The 17388-nt window shown below is 54.1% G+C and overlaps 1 protein-coding gene across 1 annotated transcript; it reads left to right on the top strand.

Annotated features, from left to right (window-relative positions):
- Window positions 1-651: 651 nt before the first annotated feature.
- Window positions 652-15322, top strand: DVL2 (dishevelled segment polarity protein 2). Its single transcript, XM_039337898.1, has 15 exons — window positions 652-959; window positions 1940-2009; window positions 2826-2980; window positions 3749-3858; window positions 3964-4096; window positions 5162-5252; window positions 5405-5474; window positions 7144-7283; window positions 8462-8538; window positions 8637-8704; window positions 8893-9027; window positions 9186-9317; window positions 10816-10992; window positions 13044-13268; window positions 14699-15322. Exons 1-15 carry the CDS (start codon window positions 772-774, stop codon window positions 15169-15171), a joined length of 2244 nt encoding a protein of 747 aa, XP_039193832.1. The 5' UTR covers window positions 652-771; the 3' UTR covers window positions 15172-15322.
- The last annotated feature ends 2066 nt before the right edge of the window (window positions 15323-17388 follow it).

Genomic DNA, 17388 nt, shown 5'->3' with positions numbered 1-17388 from the left:
AAAATCAAAAGTGATGCTTCTCCCGGGCGGCGTGGTGTTTAATCGACGCATGCGCGCCGAGAGGCAGGTCGTTAGGACGACTCTCCGGGGCGGAGTGCTGCCTCTGGCGCATGCGCGCTGGACGGATGGGAGGAGGGAGGGCCAAAGGACGCCTCTCCAAGGCGAAGTGGTGTAACTGACGCGTGCGCGCCGAGAGGGAGGTTTTTTACGTTGGACGCACGCGCGCTGGAGGCAGCGGGGGCGAAAGAATGTTCCTCGGGGGGGCGGAGTCGATATAACGCATGCGCGCTAGAGGGGGAAGAGAAAGGGCGGCAGGAGAATTCTCGGGGGCGGAGTGAAGAGCTAGAAGGAGGGAAAATGCGGTCATGAGTTCGGGTGGGCGGAGGCGTGCGTAGAGCGCATGCGCTCCGAAGAAAGGGCGGCGGCTCTCCCCTCGGGGGGGCGGAGTCGCGTGTGAGGTGACGCATGCGCGCCGGGAGGGAGCGGAGGCAGTCGTGCGCCCTCCGGGGGCGGGGCCGTGCGTTGGACGCGTGCGTTCCGAAGAGAGGGGGGGCGGCTTTTCCTCGGGGTGGGGGCGGAGTCGCGTGTGTGATGACGCATGCGCGCCGGGAGGGAGCGGAGGCCGGGGGGCGGTGCCGTGCGTGGTGACGTACTGACGCACGGGAGGGAAGGAGGGAGGCGGGTGGCCGCCGCCGCTGTTTCTCCGCCGCCGCGAGGTCCGCCCCTCCCCCTCCCCGCGCGCCCGGCGGGCCGTCCCCTCCCCGGGTCGCCATGGCGACGGCGGGCGGCCCCCCGTCGGCGGGCGAGACGAAGGTGATCTACCACCTGGACGAGGAGGAGACGCCCTACCTGGTCAAGATCCCGGTGCCGGCCGAGCGCCTCACCCTGGGCCACGTCAAGGCGGCGCTGGCCCGGCCCGGCGCCAAGTACTTCTTCAAGAGCATGGACCAGGACTTCGGGTGGGCCCCGCAGACCCCCCCCGCCCGGGGGGGAGGAAGGGGGGGGCAGAGCCGCGCCCCCCCCGGGCCCGACCTCTGGACCTCGAGGGGGCCCGTAGTTGGGGGGGGCAGAAGGACCCTAGGAGAAGGAGGGGTCCTGGGCGCCCCAGAGCAGCCGTGGGGGCCCTGCATCCTCCCCCCGCGAGGAGAGCGTTGGGGGGGGGCAAGAGACCCCCTGGGCCCGTCTTGTGGGCCTCGAGGGGCCCCTCCTGGGATGGGAGGAGGAGGAGGAGACCCTGCTTTCCACGTCTCTGCAGAGGGGGGGTTCTGGGTGCCCCAGAGCAGCCGTGGGGGACCGTGCATCCTCCCCCCGCAAGCAAAGCGCTGGGGGGGCTAGACCCTCCTGGGCCTGTCTTCTGGACCTCGAGGGGCCCCTCCTGGGGTGGAAGGAGGAGACCCTGCTTTCTGCTTCTCTGCAGAGGGGGGGTCCTGGGTGCTCCAGAGCAGCCGTGGGGAGCCCTGAATCCTCCCCCCGCGAGGAGAGCGTTGGGGGGGGAAGAGACCCCTGGGCCCGTCTTGTGGGCCTCGAAGGACCCCTCCTGGGGTGGGGGGAGGAGGGGGAGACCCTGTTTTCTGCCTCTCTGCAGAGGGGGGGTCCTGGGCGCCCCAGAGCAGCTGTGGGGGCCTAAGGAGAGAGGGAGGACAAGAGACCTCCCTGGGCCCGTCTTGTGGGCCTCGAGGGGCCCCCATGGGTGGGAGGAGGAGGAGACCCTGCTTTCTGCCTCTGCAGGGGGGGGCTCCTGGTTGCTTCGGAGAAGCTTTGAGGGCTGTAGACCCTCCTCCCAAGGACAAAATTAGGGGGGCAAGTCCGAGCTCACAGCATCCTTTGCTTCTCTGGAGAGGGAGGGAGGGGCTCCACTCACCCCCCCCCATTGTTCTGGAGCTGAGGAAGGGTCTCCCCAGCCGGCCTCCCCCCCAGCTGAGCCCACCTCCCTTTGCAGGGTGGTGAAGGAGGAGATCACGGACGACGGTGCCCAGCTGCCCTGCTTCAACGGAAGAGTCGTCTCCTGGGTACGCAGCCCCTGCCCTCCCGCCGGGGATGATGGGCTCAGGGAGTCTGAAGCAGAGCCTCTGGAAAGGCTTCCCAGGGTGGGGTGGGGGGGGCGGTCTGGTCTCTTCCAGAAGAGCTGACTGTATATTTTTTTAAAAAAATATTTTTATGAATTTTTTTACCATAATCTTTAGTGCAGCGGTTCTCCACCTGTGGGTCGGGACCCCATTTGGGGTCGAACGACCATTTCACGGGGGTCGCCAAACAATGCAGTCCGCCATTTGTCCCCACTTTTCCTTGGCTGTGCTACTCTCTTTTATTCTATTGGCTTTTGAAAGCCAATAGAATAGACTCTCTTGAATAGAGTCTAATTCTATTGGCTTTCCAAAGCCAATAGGAATTGTCCAGGCTGTCTCTGCCCTGCTGAGCCTGCCAAAAGTCCCATTCTGCAAACGGTGCTGCACCGGTTGAGTAGTCCTCGACTTACGACCGGTTGAGTAGTCCTCGACTTACGACCGGTTGGGGGTCGCGGCATTCAAAAGGTTGAGAACCACTGCTTTAGCGCCTGTGAACAGCGTGTCGTCTGGGTTCATATGTTTGAAACAGTCAATGATAATTGACTTCTACAATTAATACGTTGATTGGTAGCATATTTCTCGATCCTCTCTTCATCCCTGTAATATTCTTTAGCGTTAACGCGCATAAGTGCTAAAAAATTGTTTATATTCTACTTCGGCATGTGCTGAAAATATGAAGGTCTGTATTTGTTTCGTGCAGACCAAAGGGGCTGACTCTGCCTTAAGCCCCCCCTCTCCCCTCCTTTTGTCCCCACCCAGCTGGTGTCTTCGGAGGCCCCCCCACCCGAGCCGCCCCCTCCACCCCCTCCTGTGGAAGCCCGGCCAGAGCCTTCACCCCCACCGCCCCCTCCTCTTCCTCCGTTGCCCGTAGAGAGGACCAGCGGCATCGGGGACTCCCGCCCTCCTTCCTTCCAGTGAGTAGGACCAGTCATGGAGGGGGGGGGAGGAATTCTACATTGTGGGAATAAAAAGAGGGGGCTAACCAGCATGTGATCGGGATGAAGTTTGGAGGTGTTTTTTGGGGGAGGGGGGGATCTCTTAGCTTAATGGCAGGAAAGCTAGGACTCACTTTTTTTTCAGAAGCAGCTTTGGTTTTTATTTATGAGATTATTATCCTGCCTGTTTTGCTTCCTAAGTAACTCAAGCTGCCAATCGTATATAATTCTCCCTCTTCCTTCTATTTTCTCCCCTGTGAGAGATTGTTTCTGTGCCTAAGGCGGGACTAGAACTCCCAGTCTCCTGGTGATTGGTCCAGTCACCCAGTTGCTTTCGTGCCTAAGGCCGGACTAGAACTCACCATCTCCTGGTGATTGGCTCAAAGTCACCCAGCCGGCTTTTGTGCCTAAGGCGGGATTAGAACTCCCAGTCTCCTGGTGATTGGTGCAAAGTCACCCAGTTGGCTTTTGTGCCTAAGGCAGGACTAGAACTCACCGTCTCCTGGTGATTGGTCCAAAGTCACCCAGCCGGCTTTCGTGCCTAAGGCGGGACTAGAACTCACCGTCTCCTGGTGATTGGTTCAAAGTCACCCAGTTGGCTTTCATGCCTAAGGCGGGACTAGAACTCACCATCTGGTGATTGGCCCAAAGTCACCCAGCTGAGTTTCATGCCTAAGGCGGGACTAGAACTCACCGTCTCCCGGTTTCTGCCCCTTCCCCACTATCCCCAACTGACTCTCTTGGCAGTCCAAACCTCTCGGGCAGCTGTGAGAACTCGGACCACGAAACGGAGACCGAGTCCGTCGTGTCGCTGAGGAGGGACCGGCCGCGTCGCAGGGAGAGTACGGAGCATGGAGGTAACCCTCGGAAAGGCCTTTCCCGATGGGGAGGGAAGGCGGGAGATCGAATCCCGGCGGGTGGACCGCTCTAACACCCCACCCCACCCCCGTCTTCCGACTCAGGCGGGCACCGGATCAACGGGCAATCCCGGCTGGAGCGCCACTTGGCGGGCTACGACAGCTCCTCCACGCTGCTCACCAGTGAGCTGGAGACCACCAGCCTGTGCGACTCGGAAGACGACGACGCCATGAGCCGGTGAGCGACGAGGGCAAGGGCAGCCGCAAACCTGGGCGGGCGGCAGTCCCCGAGTCCTGAGTTTGGGAAGGGCTGCCATCCCTCCTCGCTCTGGGGCGGAGGTACCCGGAATTTGGGGCTTCCCGTTGCGCTGAGCTGAGTTGCCTTCCTACAACTCATCCTACTGGGATTGGCCCTCCCCACCCATGCCAGCATGCGAGGCCCCCATCGGGCAAGGTGTCCTGGCTGGTGGGGTCCAGGAAGGAAAAGAGCCTTCTCTGCAATTGCTCCCCCCTTTTGGAACATCCCCCCCCCATGTGAGGTCGGCTCACAACCTTGCAGACCTTCCCCGAAAGCCTAAGGCAGGATTAGGCAACCTTGGCTCTTTTAGGACTTGTGGACTTCAACTCCCAGAATTCCTGAGCCAGCCATGCCTGTTTTTTTTTTCACCTATTCCTTAAAGCAGAGAGATTGGAGAGGAAGGGATTTTAAGAGAATAAGCAGGGCCACAATGAGTATGCTGGCTCAGGAATTCGGGGAGTTGAAGTCCACGAGTCATAAAAGAGCCAAGGTTGCCTCCCCTGGCCTAAGGGCTCCGACAGAGCGGCTTCACGTTGGGGGTGGTTAGAACAGAGAACATGTCAGACTTGAAAGGGACCCCGGAGGTCTTCTAATCCAACCCCCTGCTCAAGCAGGAGCTTCACAAGGCAGCACAAAGGCGAAGCAGGAGCTTCAAAAGGCAGCACAAAGGCGAAGAGAGTTTTTAAGGAGAGACTGGACAGCCACCTGTCTGAAACGGTATAAGTTCTCCTGCTTGAGCGGGGGGCTGGACTAGAAGACCTCCAAGGTCCCTTCCAGCTCCTCTTCTCTATATACTTAACAGTGGCAAAAAAGCCGTAACCTGGGGCAAAACCCGCTTAGCAAATGTCTCACTTAGCGACAGAAAATTGGGGCTCCCCTCGGCTGTAAGTGGGGGACTACCTCTGGGTGGTGGCAAGCCTGGCTGGGGGGGGGGCGTATCCCTTTCCAGAAGGCGCTTCCATCGTGGCTTCGCTCCTATAAGCTGGTCGCCCGTTTCGTCGGCAGATTCAGCAGTTCTACGGAGCAGAGCAGCGCCTCCCGTCTTCTGAAGCGCCACCGTCGCAGGAGGAAGCAGCGCCCGCCCCGTCTCGAACGGGTAAGCCCGGGGAGGGGCGGGCAAGGGCGAGCCATTGGCCAGGTCTCAGTAGGAGGGTCTCTCTGCGCCGGGGCAGGACGGAAGCTGTGGGGGGGGGGAACGTAAGTGGTCTCATCCTGCATCTCCCCCTCTCTCCTCCTCCTGTCTTCCAGACGTCGTCCTTCAGCAGCGTCACCGACTCCACCATGTCCCTCAACATCATCACCGTCACCCTGAACATGGGTAAAGACCCCGCGTGGGCCGAAAAGGCGGCGGGCGAGAGCCGGGTCCATGTGTCACTTTGCAGACGACCCCCACCTCCCTTAAGAGTGACAGGACCGTCCTCTTTCAGTTGGGTGGGGTCTCCCCATGGCCTCAGTCTCTGCAATTCCGAAGTGGGGGGATAGATCCGTTTTTAACGGTGGGGAGATTTAAGGCGTCTCGTTTGCCTCTTTAACTTCCTCTGACAACCCATCAAGACGCAGGATAAGCCGCCCGTTCACGCACAAACGGGCCGCAGACACTCGTCCCGCGCTAGCGTTCCCGTTCGTGTGCATGCACAAATGGGCCACGGACACAAATCCCGTGCTAGCATTCCCGTGTACATGCATGCGCAAATGGGCCACGGACACTCGCTCCGTGCTTGCTTTCCTGTTTGTGTGCATACGCAGACAGGCCATAGACACTCGCCCTGTGCTAGCATTCCCGTGTGCATGCGTGCGCAAATGGGCCACGGACACTTGCCCTGTGCTAGCATTCCCATTCGTGTGTATGTGCAAACCGGGCCACGGACACTTGCCCCATGCTAGCTTTCCCGTTCGCGTGCATACACAGACAGGCCATAGACACTCGCCCTGTGCTAGCATTCCCATTCATGTGTATGTGCAAACCGGGCCACGAACACTTGCACCGTGCTAGCTTTCCCATTCGCGTGCATACGCAGACAGGCCATAGACACTTGCTCTGGGCTAGCATTCCCATTCGTGTGCATGTGCAAACCGGGCCACGAACACTCATCCCATGCTAGCATTCCCGTGTGCATGCGTGCACAAATGGGCCACGGACACTCGCTCTGTGCTAGCTTTCCTGTTTGCGTGTATACACAGACAGGCCATAGACACTCGCCCTGTGTTAGCATTCCCATTTGTGTGCATGTGCAAACCGGGCCACAGACACTTGCCCCATGCTAGCGTCCCCGTTCGTGTGCATACGCAGACAAGCCATAGACACTCGCCCTGTGCTAGCATTCCCATCCGTGTGCATGTGCAAACCGGGCCACGGACATTTGCCCTATGCTAGCATTTCCATTCGTGTGTATGTGCAAACCAGGCCACGGACACTCGCCCCGTGCTAGTGTCCCCATTTGCATGCATGCACAGTCGGGCCATGGACACTTGCCCCGTGCTAGCTTTCCCGTTCGCATGCATACGCAGACAGGCCATAGACACTCGCCCCGTGCTAGTGTCCTCATTTGTGTGCTTGTGCAAACGGGCCACGGACACTCGCCGCATGTTAGCATTTACGTGCATGCGCAAATGGGGCCACGGGCGCTAGCGCGAGTGGGCAATGAGCGCCCACACATGAGCGCACCAGCCAGCCATTTCCGCAGCCCGCTGGCCCACAGAATGGAGACCCCTGTTCTAGGCAGCTTACAACACTGAAGAAATTTAAAGCGCCGTTGTCAATAAAGGCAAATATTTGCAGCTCGGGGTTGAAATGAGGGGTCCTTGGTGGTCTCTGAGCTGTGTTGTTTCCATGCAGACGTTTCCTTACTCAAACTCCTCCTGGGTGGTGATACTACCTATTATGGGTAATGAAACGCCTGCAAGAAGCAAGCGCAGAGGTTGCCGGGGACCCCTCCCCGGCTCCTCTCTTGTCCTTATTGTGTTTCTGATCCTTGTTGTTTTGGCAGAAAAATACAACTTCCTGGGCATCTCCATCGTGGGGCAGAGCAACGAGCGGGGAGACGGGGGGATCTACATCGGCTCCATCATGAAAGGGGGGGCCGTGGCAGCCGATGGCCGGATTGAACCCGGAGACATGTTGCTTCAGGTGAGGGACGCGGGCGCCGTCTCTCCTTTGCGCGGCGCAACATGAAACTGAGAGAATATCTTGTTGCTGAGCGGTGAACTGGGGGCTCCTGGGAGGGTTTTTTTGCAGATGTTTGAGTACCCAGACTATTGTAATGCGCTGATGGTGTTACTTACTTTGGTAATGAAACGCCTGCAAGAAAAAGATGAAGCTCAGAGAGCAACGAGGACCCCACAGTCGTTGTCCTCCTCCCCCTCCTTGCAAACACCACTGCCTTCTAGCTCTGATGATGTTACCTAGATGGGTAATGAAACGTCTGCAAGAAAACCACCCAGCTCAGAGAGCGCCAAGGACCCCACTGTCCTGCACTGCTGCTGCTACTACTACTTTTTCTTCTCCTTCTCCTTCTTCTTCTTCTTCTTCTTCTTCTTCTTCTTCTTCTTCTTCTTCTTCTTCTTCTTCTTCTTCTTCTTCTTCTTCTTCTTCTTCTTCTTCTTTTTCCTTCTTTCTTCTTCCTTCCTTCTTTTTCTTTCTTCTTCCTTCCTTCTTTTTCTTCTTCCTTCCTTCTTTTTCTTTCTTCTTCCTCTTCTTTTTCTTCCTCCTTCCTTTTTCTTCCTTATTCTTTCTTCTTCCTCTTCTTCTTTTTCCTTCTTCCTTTTTTCTTCCTTCTTCCTTCCTTCTTTTTCTTTTTTCTTCTTCTTCTTCCTTTTTCTTCTTTCCTTCTTTCTTCCTTCTTCCTTCCTTCTTTTTCTTCTTTCTTCTTCCTCTTCTTTCTTCTTTCTTCTTCTTCTTTTTCTTCTTTCTTCCTCTTCTTCTTCTTTCTTCTTTGTTATTCCTCTTCTTTTTCTTCTTTTTTCCTCCTCCTCCATGCAAACCCTCCTCCCTTCTAGCACTGATGACATTCCCTAGTTGGGTTATGAGAGGTCTGCAAGAAACCCACCAAGCACCAAAAACGTCATAGTTTCCCTCCCTCCCTCCTCCCTCCCTGCAAACCCCTCTCCCCTCTAGCACCGATGACGTCCCCTAGTGGAGCCACCAACTTCAGAGAGCACCCCCACCAAACAAATATCTTCCCCTCCTTCCTCGGAGTCTCTCAGCTCCTGCAGGGGCGAATTTGAGAGTCTCTCCATCCGTCGGAGGAAGGCGAGCCAGACTCCAGGTAGCTAAAAGCACCCCCTCCCTCCCTTTTTGTATCCCAGGTGAACGACATCAACTTCGAGAACATGAGCAACGACGACGCCGTGAGGGTCCTGCGGGAGATCGTGCACAAGCCGGGGTGAGTTCTGGCCAATGGCCCCAGCCCTTCCTCGCACGCAGGGAGGGGGCTTCCCGCTGTTCCGAACATGATTTCCTCCCCCTTTCCTTTCTTCGCAGCCCAATCGTGCTGACGGTGGCCAAGTGCTGGGACCCCTCCCCACAAGGGTATTTCACTCTGCCTAGAAGTAAGTCCTCTGGGTCGGTCCTGGGCCAAACGGGGTACGGGGGGGAGGTGGGGGGTTCCCCGGCAGTCGATCGATTGGGCTAAGAAATCAGTGGGAATCCGCGGAGCCAGGCCAGGGAGTGAGGGTGGTGGGACCAGGCAAAAGGAATCTTGCGGCGTACTCACAGTATCCCTTCCTGTCCCCTCCAGATGAGCCCATCCAGCCCATTGACCCGGCAGCTTGGGTGTCCCACTCGGCCGCTCTCACGGGGGCCTTTGTCCCCTACCCGGGCAGCAGTTCAATGAGCACCATCACCTCGGGGACCTCCGTCACGGAGACTGAACGTGAGTCTGGCACACACACACACACACACACACCCTAGCCACCTCTGGAAGGGAGGAGGGGGATTGTACACCCTGGAGGGAGAGAAAAGGACTTCCGGGCGTGCGAAAGAGCAGCGACTCCTGGAGGACGCTTACTGATTCCGTTTCTTCCTCGTTAGGCTTCGACGACTTCAATCTCTCGATCCACACGGACATGGCTTCGGTCACCAAGGCCATGGCCTCCCCCGAGTCTGGCCTGGAGGTCCGCGACCGCATGTGGTTGAAGATTACCATCCCGGATGCCTTTCTAGGTATCGGTGGGGGGGGGGAAGCAGGATGGGGGTGGAGCTGATCTCCAAACGGGGCAGCCAACAGCAGAGACTAGCTGTTCTGTCCCAGCCTATGTGAGTCCTTGTTAATCCACAAGGACGAACCCCTCTTTGAACAAGTAGGCTGGAAATGCAGGGAAAACAACCCCCTTTTATTAAGAAGGTACAGACCTGCAAAATTACCCCAAAGCAAAGGCAAAGAAAGCACGATGCAAACGGAGAATTGTTCACAAGCAAGGCAAACAAAACAGGATTCCATGAAGCTTGAGTCCTTTGCAAACGATTGCCTGCAGCAACCAGCACCGCCCACACCTTCCCTTTTTATTATGCAGCCCCGAGGCCTGGCTTCTCAATGCCTTCTCCTCCTCCCTTGGAGCCGCCCCATTGCCTCCCTCTGTCCTGCTCATGTTGCCTGTCTGCGTTTGCGAGCGTCTACGATGTCTTTCAGCTGTGAGTCCTCAGAATCTGACTCATCTTCCCCGCACAGCTGAGTCTCAGGCTGAGCATGCGTGGAGGGGCCAAGCTGTTCATCAGATTGTAAGTCCTGGAGCACATCAGAGCCTTCCTCTGACACTGATGGCACTCCAGGCCCCTCGTCCTCCTCTTCTGATTCCCCAGACTCAGCTGCCGGGTCCATTGACTGGCGCAGACTCACAACACTAGCATTCCCAAAGGAGCCCCCCGCCCCTTACCCCCTGTAAGGTAAGGACCTGCCGGGTCCCAAACTAAAAAACGACACACAAGAGATTTTTCCAAGCTGCAATTCAGGGTTCACACTTATATAGGTAATCCTTGACTTTGCAACCACAGTTGGGACCGTTGCCAATCAAGGCAGTTGTTCAATAAATTGCACGCAATTTCATTTTATTGCCAGGATTTTTAAGCGAATTGCTGCAGTTGACTTTGCTGGAAACAGGCTAGGAAGGTGGCAAATAGGGATTGAAGCCCGCAGATCTTAAAAGTTGCTGAGTTTGAGAAACACTTTTAAGCGTCCTCATCACCTTATACAGGTAGCCCTCCACCTACGACCACCATTGAGCCCCAGGTTTGTGCTGCGAAGTGAGAAAATTGTTCTCGAGTTTGAGTTTTGCTCGGTTTTACGACTTTTCTTGTCGCGGTTGTTAAGCGAGTCACTGCAGTTGATAAGCTAGTCACTCAGTCGTTAAGTGAATTTGGTTTCCCCATTGGCTTTGCTGGTCAGAAGGTCGCAAAAGCAGATTCCGGGACACAGCAACTGTCATAAATACGCGTCCGTTGCCAGAATGTCTGAATGTTGATCATGTGACCCTGGAGACACTGCAACGGTCATAAGTGCGAAAACTCGTGGGTCATTTTTTCAGTGATGTAGCTTCAAATAGTCGCTAAACAAACCGTTCCAAATCGAGGATGACGTGTATATCCTGGCTGAATTGCCTCTTCCTGCAGTGCATACCCCTCCTCATTACCCCCCATAACCCAATTGTCTTTCTCATCCCGCCAGGTTCGGACGTGGTGGACTGGCTGTATCATCACGTGGAAGGCTTCCAGGACCGCCGCGAGGCCCGCAAGTACGCCAGCAACCTCCTCAAGGCCGGTTTCATCCGCCACACCGTGAACAAGATCACCTTCTCCGAGCAGTGCTATTATATCTTTGGCGACCTCAGCAGCTGTGAGAACTGTAAGTAGCGGCGGGCTGTTGGGAGCTGATCTGTAACAGGCAGGGCTTCTGAGTCCCACAACGGCAGTTCTACGACGACTCTCTGTGGGACAAGAGTTACACTAATATCGAAGAAATGGTGCAATCGAATCACGGAAGAAAGGATGACGAAGGAAGTGAAACGTGAACGACAAAAATTAAAATATTTTTTAAAATTATTTTAAATAACTGAATTAGATTGTTGAATCGCCAAGGTTAGACATCCCTGCTTTACAGTGTTATTTTGTGGACCACAGGAGGAGATTTTAGTTCAGTAGGACCCCTCGACATCCATACGAATCAATCCCTGTTGCTGCTCATTATTTTCCGGTTGTGAATCCACCACCTCTTAATTCATTAATTATAAATTTTCCAGTTTTCCAATATTAAACATTTTTGGGGGGGCTGGGACAGACAAAGGGACAGACAAAGAGATAAATGAACGTCATCTCCCTCCGCTGGGATTGTTTGAATCGGTGACTAAACATTTTTGGGGGGGCTGGGACAGACAAAGAGATAAATGAACGTCATCTCCCTCCGCTGGGATTGTTTGAATCGGTGATGTAGGCTTTGGATAATTCGCGTGGTTACGAAATGGCGACCACCGAGGCACCTGGCTCTGCCTAAGATCCGATCCCAACTTAAGGTGGTCTTGGTTTATTTTGGCTTCTCTGCAGGTCTGAATGGAGGCAGATTTCTCAAAAAAAGGAAACTGCGTTCAAAAAAATTGCTCAATTTAGTTTTTTCTAATACAGGTAGTCCTCGACTTAACGGCCACAATTGACGCCAACATTTTTTTCGCTAAACGAGACAATTGTGAAGTGAACGGTGCTCCTTTTTATGACTTTTCTTGCCGTGCCATAAGTCAGGAATACGATTGTTAAGAAAATCTGGCCTCCCCTTTGAGTTTACTTTCAGGAGGTCGCAAAAGGGGGGTCTCTGGATGACTGTCATAAATATGAATCAATTGCCAAGCATCCGAATTTCGTTCACGTGACCCCGGGGATGCTGCAGCAGTTGTAAGTGTGAAAAATGTTCCTAAGTTAACATGTTTTTAGTGCCGTTGTAACTTTGGACAGTCACTAAATGAACTTTTGTAAGTCGAGGACCACTTGCGTTTCAATGACTAAATTTAATTGTTCAGAAGCCGGGTTTGTCCTGCACAATTGGACCTTGATCGTTCCAGTGTCTTTTCACCCTTTCCTGACTTTTCCCGCCCCTTTGTTTTTCCTGCCGTTCCTTCTGTGGGCCTCCCTTTTGCTCGAACAGTGTTCAGATAATCCTCGCTGGGCGATTGCCTCGTTTAGCGGCCGTTTGCCGTCGTAGTGGGGATCAAAAGGTGACTTCGGGACCGATCCTGGCTTTTACGACCTTTGTAAATCGCTCGTTTAGCGGCTATGCGCCGTCGTCGTAGTGGAGATCAGAAGGTGACTTGGGGACCAATCCTGGCTTTTACGACCTTTGCAAATCAAAGGAAAGTTGAAGTTAGAGTGTAAGCCGGTGGTTCTCAACCTTTTTAATGCCGCGACCCCCAACCGGTCGTAAGTCGAGGACTACTCAACTGGTCGTAAGTCGAGGACTACGCAACTGGTGCAGCACCGTTTGCAGAATGGGACTCTTGGCGGGCTCAGCAGGGCAGAGACAGCCTGCACAATTCCTATTGGCTTTTGAAAGCCAATGGAATTGGACTCTATTCAAGAGACTCTATTCTATTGGCTTTCAAAAGCCAATAGAATAAAAGGGAGTAGCACAGCTAAGGAAAAGGGGAAAAAAAATGGCGGACTGCGTTGTTTGGCGACCCCCGTGAAATGGTCGTTCGACCCCAAATGGGGTCCCGACCCACAGGTTGAGAACCACCGGTGTAAGCACTGTTACAGTTTCGCTTAGTGACTGCTTAATAACTGCTTGGTGGTCGCTAAACGAGGACTAGCTGAATCTGTGGAGGGAGGGGTCGGGCCTTGAATGAGGAAAAACCCCTGTGATTGATGGCTGACGTGGCACGTGTGCTTCCCGTTGTGTCCCTTGTTCTTTAGATATGGCCAACCTGTCGCTCAATGACAACGACGGATCCAGCGGGGCCTCCGACCAGGACACGCTGGCACCTCTGCCTCTGCCAGGGGCCACTCCTTGGCCACTGATGCCGACCTTTCCCTACCAGTATCCGGCCCCCCACCCATACAGCCCCCAGCCTCCGCCCTATCACGAGCTGTCCTCGTACAGCTATGGGGTGGGAAGTGCCGGCAGCCAGCAGAGCGAAGGTAAAGTGGGGCAGTCGGGGGCAAGGAACTCAGCTGGGGAGAATGGGCTCTGGGCTCAGGTGGACAAGGGGGTCTGGGGGGGAGTGGGGTCAGCTCAGGACTCGGTCCTTGCTTGGAATTGGGGTGGGGGGCTGCTGGGAAAGTCCTTACTTCCTTGGTGCTAATTCTCGTTCCCTTTTTTAAAATTTGAGTTGTTTTTATTTTATTTATTTTTTTAAAGAAATTTTTATTGGTTTTCTAGTTTTACATTTAAAATATTTGAAAAGTGGCGTGGTGGCTGAGTTGGTCCACAATTCAATAACGTACAAATAAATATCTTTAGTACGGATCTCAAACGATCCCATTAAATATTTCCTCTCTTTTTCCCTTTGGTGATTACTATCTCATATTTGAATTAATATACCGATGAAATAAAAATAAGTTTCTTACGTTTATCCATCGTTTTTAGTTTATACATATATGCTAGTTGTTTTAACATTCGATCTTTTTAGACAATCAACATCCTGGTTAGTTTTTCTCAGTTTTTAGTTTCCCATTAATATTTAAATGTAACGTTTGATATTTATAATTTCCAAGTTTTTAAATAAGCCCAATTCCCTTTGTTCATCACAATTCATCACAAGGTCTAATGTTCAGGATGCACGTCTTATCTATTTGAATTTCTCACCATCTTACGTCAACCAATTAATAATACAATATAATATCCTTACTTTCTGGAAATTTTCAAATATCTTAAATTTAGCAACCAAAATTTCTTTTATTTCAACATTTAATACTTCCTCTCTTCTTCTCTTAATATCCAATATCTCATATTTAAGCTAGTAGTTTTTATTATTGCCGCTAAATAAGAATTTGAGTTGTTTTTATATTTGTCTTTTGCCTCTTGCTGAACCTTGGGGGGAGATGGGTAGTGTACACCTAGTCCTCTACTTACGACCAGGACAGTTGTAAAGCAAGTCATCACGCGACCGTCCTAATTTTATGACTTTTTTTTTCCAGCAGTCACTAAGGTGGTTAAGCGGATCTGTGGTCATTAACGCCCCCTCGCTGGTTTGCTGGGGGACATTTTCAAAATTCAGACGCTCGGCAACCGGCTCGTATTTACGACGGTCGCGGCGTCCTTGGGGGGGTGTCACGTGATCCCCTTTTGCGACCTGACGAGCCAAATCGGGGGGAGGGCATCCAGACTTGTTTCACAACCGTATTCCTAACTTTACGACCGCCGTGATTCGCTTAACGACCTCAAAAAAAAAGTCATAACGTGGGCCGAAGGTCGCTTAACAAATGCCTCGCTTAGCGACAGAATTTTGTGCTCGATTGTGGTCGTACGTCGAGGACTCCCTGTATGAACTGAACGAACAAATCAATAAAGTGGTCTGTCCTTCCTTCCCCCCCCCCCCACTTCTTTTTTGTGCTTTCCTGTCTTGCAGGCAGCCGCAGCAGCGGGTCGAACCGCAGCGACGGGGGTGGCGGCAGTGGTGGTGGCCGGGGGGGCGGGAGACCCAAGGAGGAGAAGCCGGGGGCGGATTCGAAATCCGGCAGCGGGAGTGAGTCGGAATACTCCATCCGCAGCGGCAGCCAGCGCGGGGCTCCGGCAGTGATGCCGGGCGGGGAGGGGTCCTCGCAGCGCAGCCAGCACAGCCTAGGGGGGCTCAGCCTGCGCTCCCACCCCTCCCTCCACAGTGCCTATGCAGCCCCCGGGGGGGTGCCCTTGGGCTACAAGCCGATGGTGGTGATGATGGTGCCGCCGCCTCCCCCGCCCGCCTCCGCGGCCGCCATACAGCCTCCCGGAGCCCCTCCCGTGCGGGATCTGGGCTCGGTGCCGCCCGAGCTGACCGCCAGCCGCCAGAGCTTCCACATGGCCATGGGAAACCCCAGCGAGTTCTTCGTAGACGTGATGTAACGGGGATCACGGGCTCCGCACCTCCCTTCCCAATCCAGCCATTGTCCCTTGCCCGAATCCCGCCATCCCGAGGGTTCCGGCCTCTTATCTTGGGGGATCCCTCGCCCCAATGGATGGGCCAACCTCTCCCCGGTCCCAGCTTGACCAGTCGACCCCTTACTCTCGGGGTACTACTCCCTCTTTTTCTGCCCAGCCTTCCATTCGGGAGGGTGTGCTCATCCCGGGCACAGCTGCGCCGAGCTGCTTCAGGACTGGCGTGACTCAGGTCTTCCTCTGACGTTTGTGCCTTGCTATGCTGAGATAGGGAGGCTCAGCGATTCCTCTGACCAGCCTCGCAAAAAAAAAAAAAAATTAAAAAAAAATCACGTCTTCCGGGCGGTGCAGAAATGCCGTCCGTCGGTCATCCGGATATCTTTTTTTTTTACCTCTTCCCAAGATTTGGGACCCCGGGAGGGAGGGGGGGGCTGTCAGTCCTTCCTTTTTTTCCTTCCCGTGCTTTGGGTGGTTTGCAAAGGGGGCTTCCTGCTTCTCTGCCGGGCGGGGTCAAAAAAGTCAAAATGGCCGAAGCAACGGTACGCTCCCAGTTCTGAACCTCGCCCGGCAGACGCTGCCCAGTTGTCGCAGCGGCGGGCACAGCCTCATCTGGAGGGTACTTTCCAGGCCTTGTTTTAGAGCAGGGGGTCTTCGAACTTGGCCACTTTAAGACTTGTGGACTTCAATTCCCAGAATTCCTCAGCCAGCCCTGTAGGGCTGGCTGAGGAATTCTGGGAGTTGAAGTCCACAAGTCTTAAAAGTGGCCAAGTTCGAAGACTCCTGTTCTAGAGAGGGTCACCGAGCCGGTATCAATGAAGGGGTCTTTTTGTTCTTGTGTTTTATTTTTTATTTTTTTTATTAAAATGTTTTTATAGATTTTGTTGGTTTTTAATTCACATTTTTTGGGGGGGGCTCACTCCTCTCTCCTTTAAACTTGTATAGGGCATCCTGCCCCCCAGTTATATTTTAACACTACAGCCTGGCCTGTTCTCGAAGGGGGGGCCCTTTATTTCTTTCCTAACTTCATTTTGAACCCCCTCTTTGTATCTTCGTGGGGCGGGGGGCGTTCGCACCCCAAATGCCACCGTTGGTGCCTGATTTTCTAGGTTGCCTTGCGAGGGACGCCTTGCCTCATTTCTCGCTTGCCCCCCCATCTTTACAACCTGCGGACTCGTTCAGTTTCACCCCTGGGGGGGATTTACTGGGAGAAGAACCCCAGAAGTCACAGATAAAGGAACTGGAGGGAGACATTGGGGGGGCGTTAAGCAGCACCCCGTATGGGGTAATTCCCCCCCCATTGCAAAAAAGCCACAAAGTTTCAGATCCCGTTGTCCCCCAATTGTCTCCATGCCGGGGGGGGGGGCAAAGCGAGCAGGTATTGGGGTTTTGCACCCCGCAGAGGCCTCTGGACCCCCCTTTCTACCCCACGTCCTTCTCCAAGGCCGTGCAGTTTTGGGGTCCTTCGCCCCCCAAAAATGGGCCGAACTCTCTTGGTCCCATCTTCCAGCTTGGTAGGATAGAATTGGGGGCGACGCAAACCGCAGGAAGTGGGGCTGATTTTATACCTCCCCCTTTCCCCCCCCCCAATCTTTCTGCCTCGTTCCTTTCTCCCCCCCCTGCCCCCCCCAAAACAGGGTACGGACTCTGCCTACCATGGTGCTACTTTGCCCCGAGCCCACCAGGATGTTTTAGATCAGTGTTTCTCAACTCCCAGAATTCCCCAGCCAGCGAGGGTTTCCCAGCATTCACCATGGATAGAACAGACGTAGCTAGAATGCCTTTTTTAATTGCATTTTTTTTTGTAACCTTAATAGATAAATAAGTTTCTTAATAGACAGTGGGAATGCGGTAGACGTAATATATCTTGACTTCGGCAAGCAAAGCGAGAAAAATTATAATAACCTCAGGACAAGCCGAATGAATAAGTCAGTTAAATGTGGGCTAGATGACAGCAGAAGGCTGCTATACCGGCTGGGGCGTTCTGGGAGTTGACGTCCTCCCACCTTCCAGCAGACAAGGTTGAGGAATATTGGGTTAGAGTAGGGGGTCTCCAAACCTTTAAGGCTTAAAGTGGCCATGTTTGGAGACCCCTGCTCTAACCCAGTATTTCTCAACCTTGTCTGCTGGAAGATGGGCGGAGTTCAACTCCCAGAATCCCCTAGCCAGGCATGCCTTTTTTTCTCC

Source organism: Crotalus tigris, unplaced genomic scaffold (assembly GCF_016545835.1).
Source record: "Crotalus tigris isolate CLP2741 ecotype Arizona unplaced genomic scaffold, ASM1654583v1 scf7180000017690.20705106771:4171800, whole genome shotgun sequence".
Classification (NCBI taxonomy): Eukaryota; Metazoa; Chordata; class Lepidosauria; order Squamata; family Viperidae; genus Crotalus; species Crotalus tigris.
The sequence above is the reverse complement of the archived record's forward strand: the minus strand, read 5'-3'. Positions and strand labels throughout refer to the sequence as shown.

Coding starts and splice junctions, on each gene's coding strand:
- DVL2 (XM_039337898.1), top strand. CDS start 772: ATGGCGACGGCGGGCGGCCCCCCGTCGGCGGGCGAGACGAAGGTGATC. Junction 960..1,939: donor AGCATGGACCAGGACTTCGG/GTGGGCCCCGCA, acceptor CTCCCTTTGCAG/GGTGGTGAAGGAGGAGATCA. Junction 7,284..8,461: donor CCGGAGACATGTTGCTTCAG/GTGAGGGACGCG, acceptor TTTGTATCCCAG/GTGAACGACATCAACTTCGA.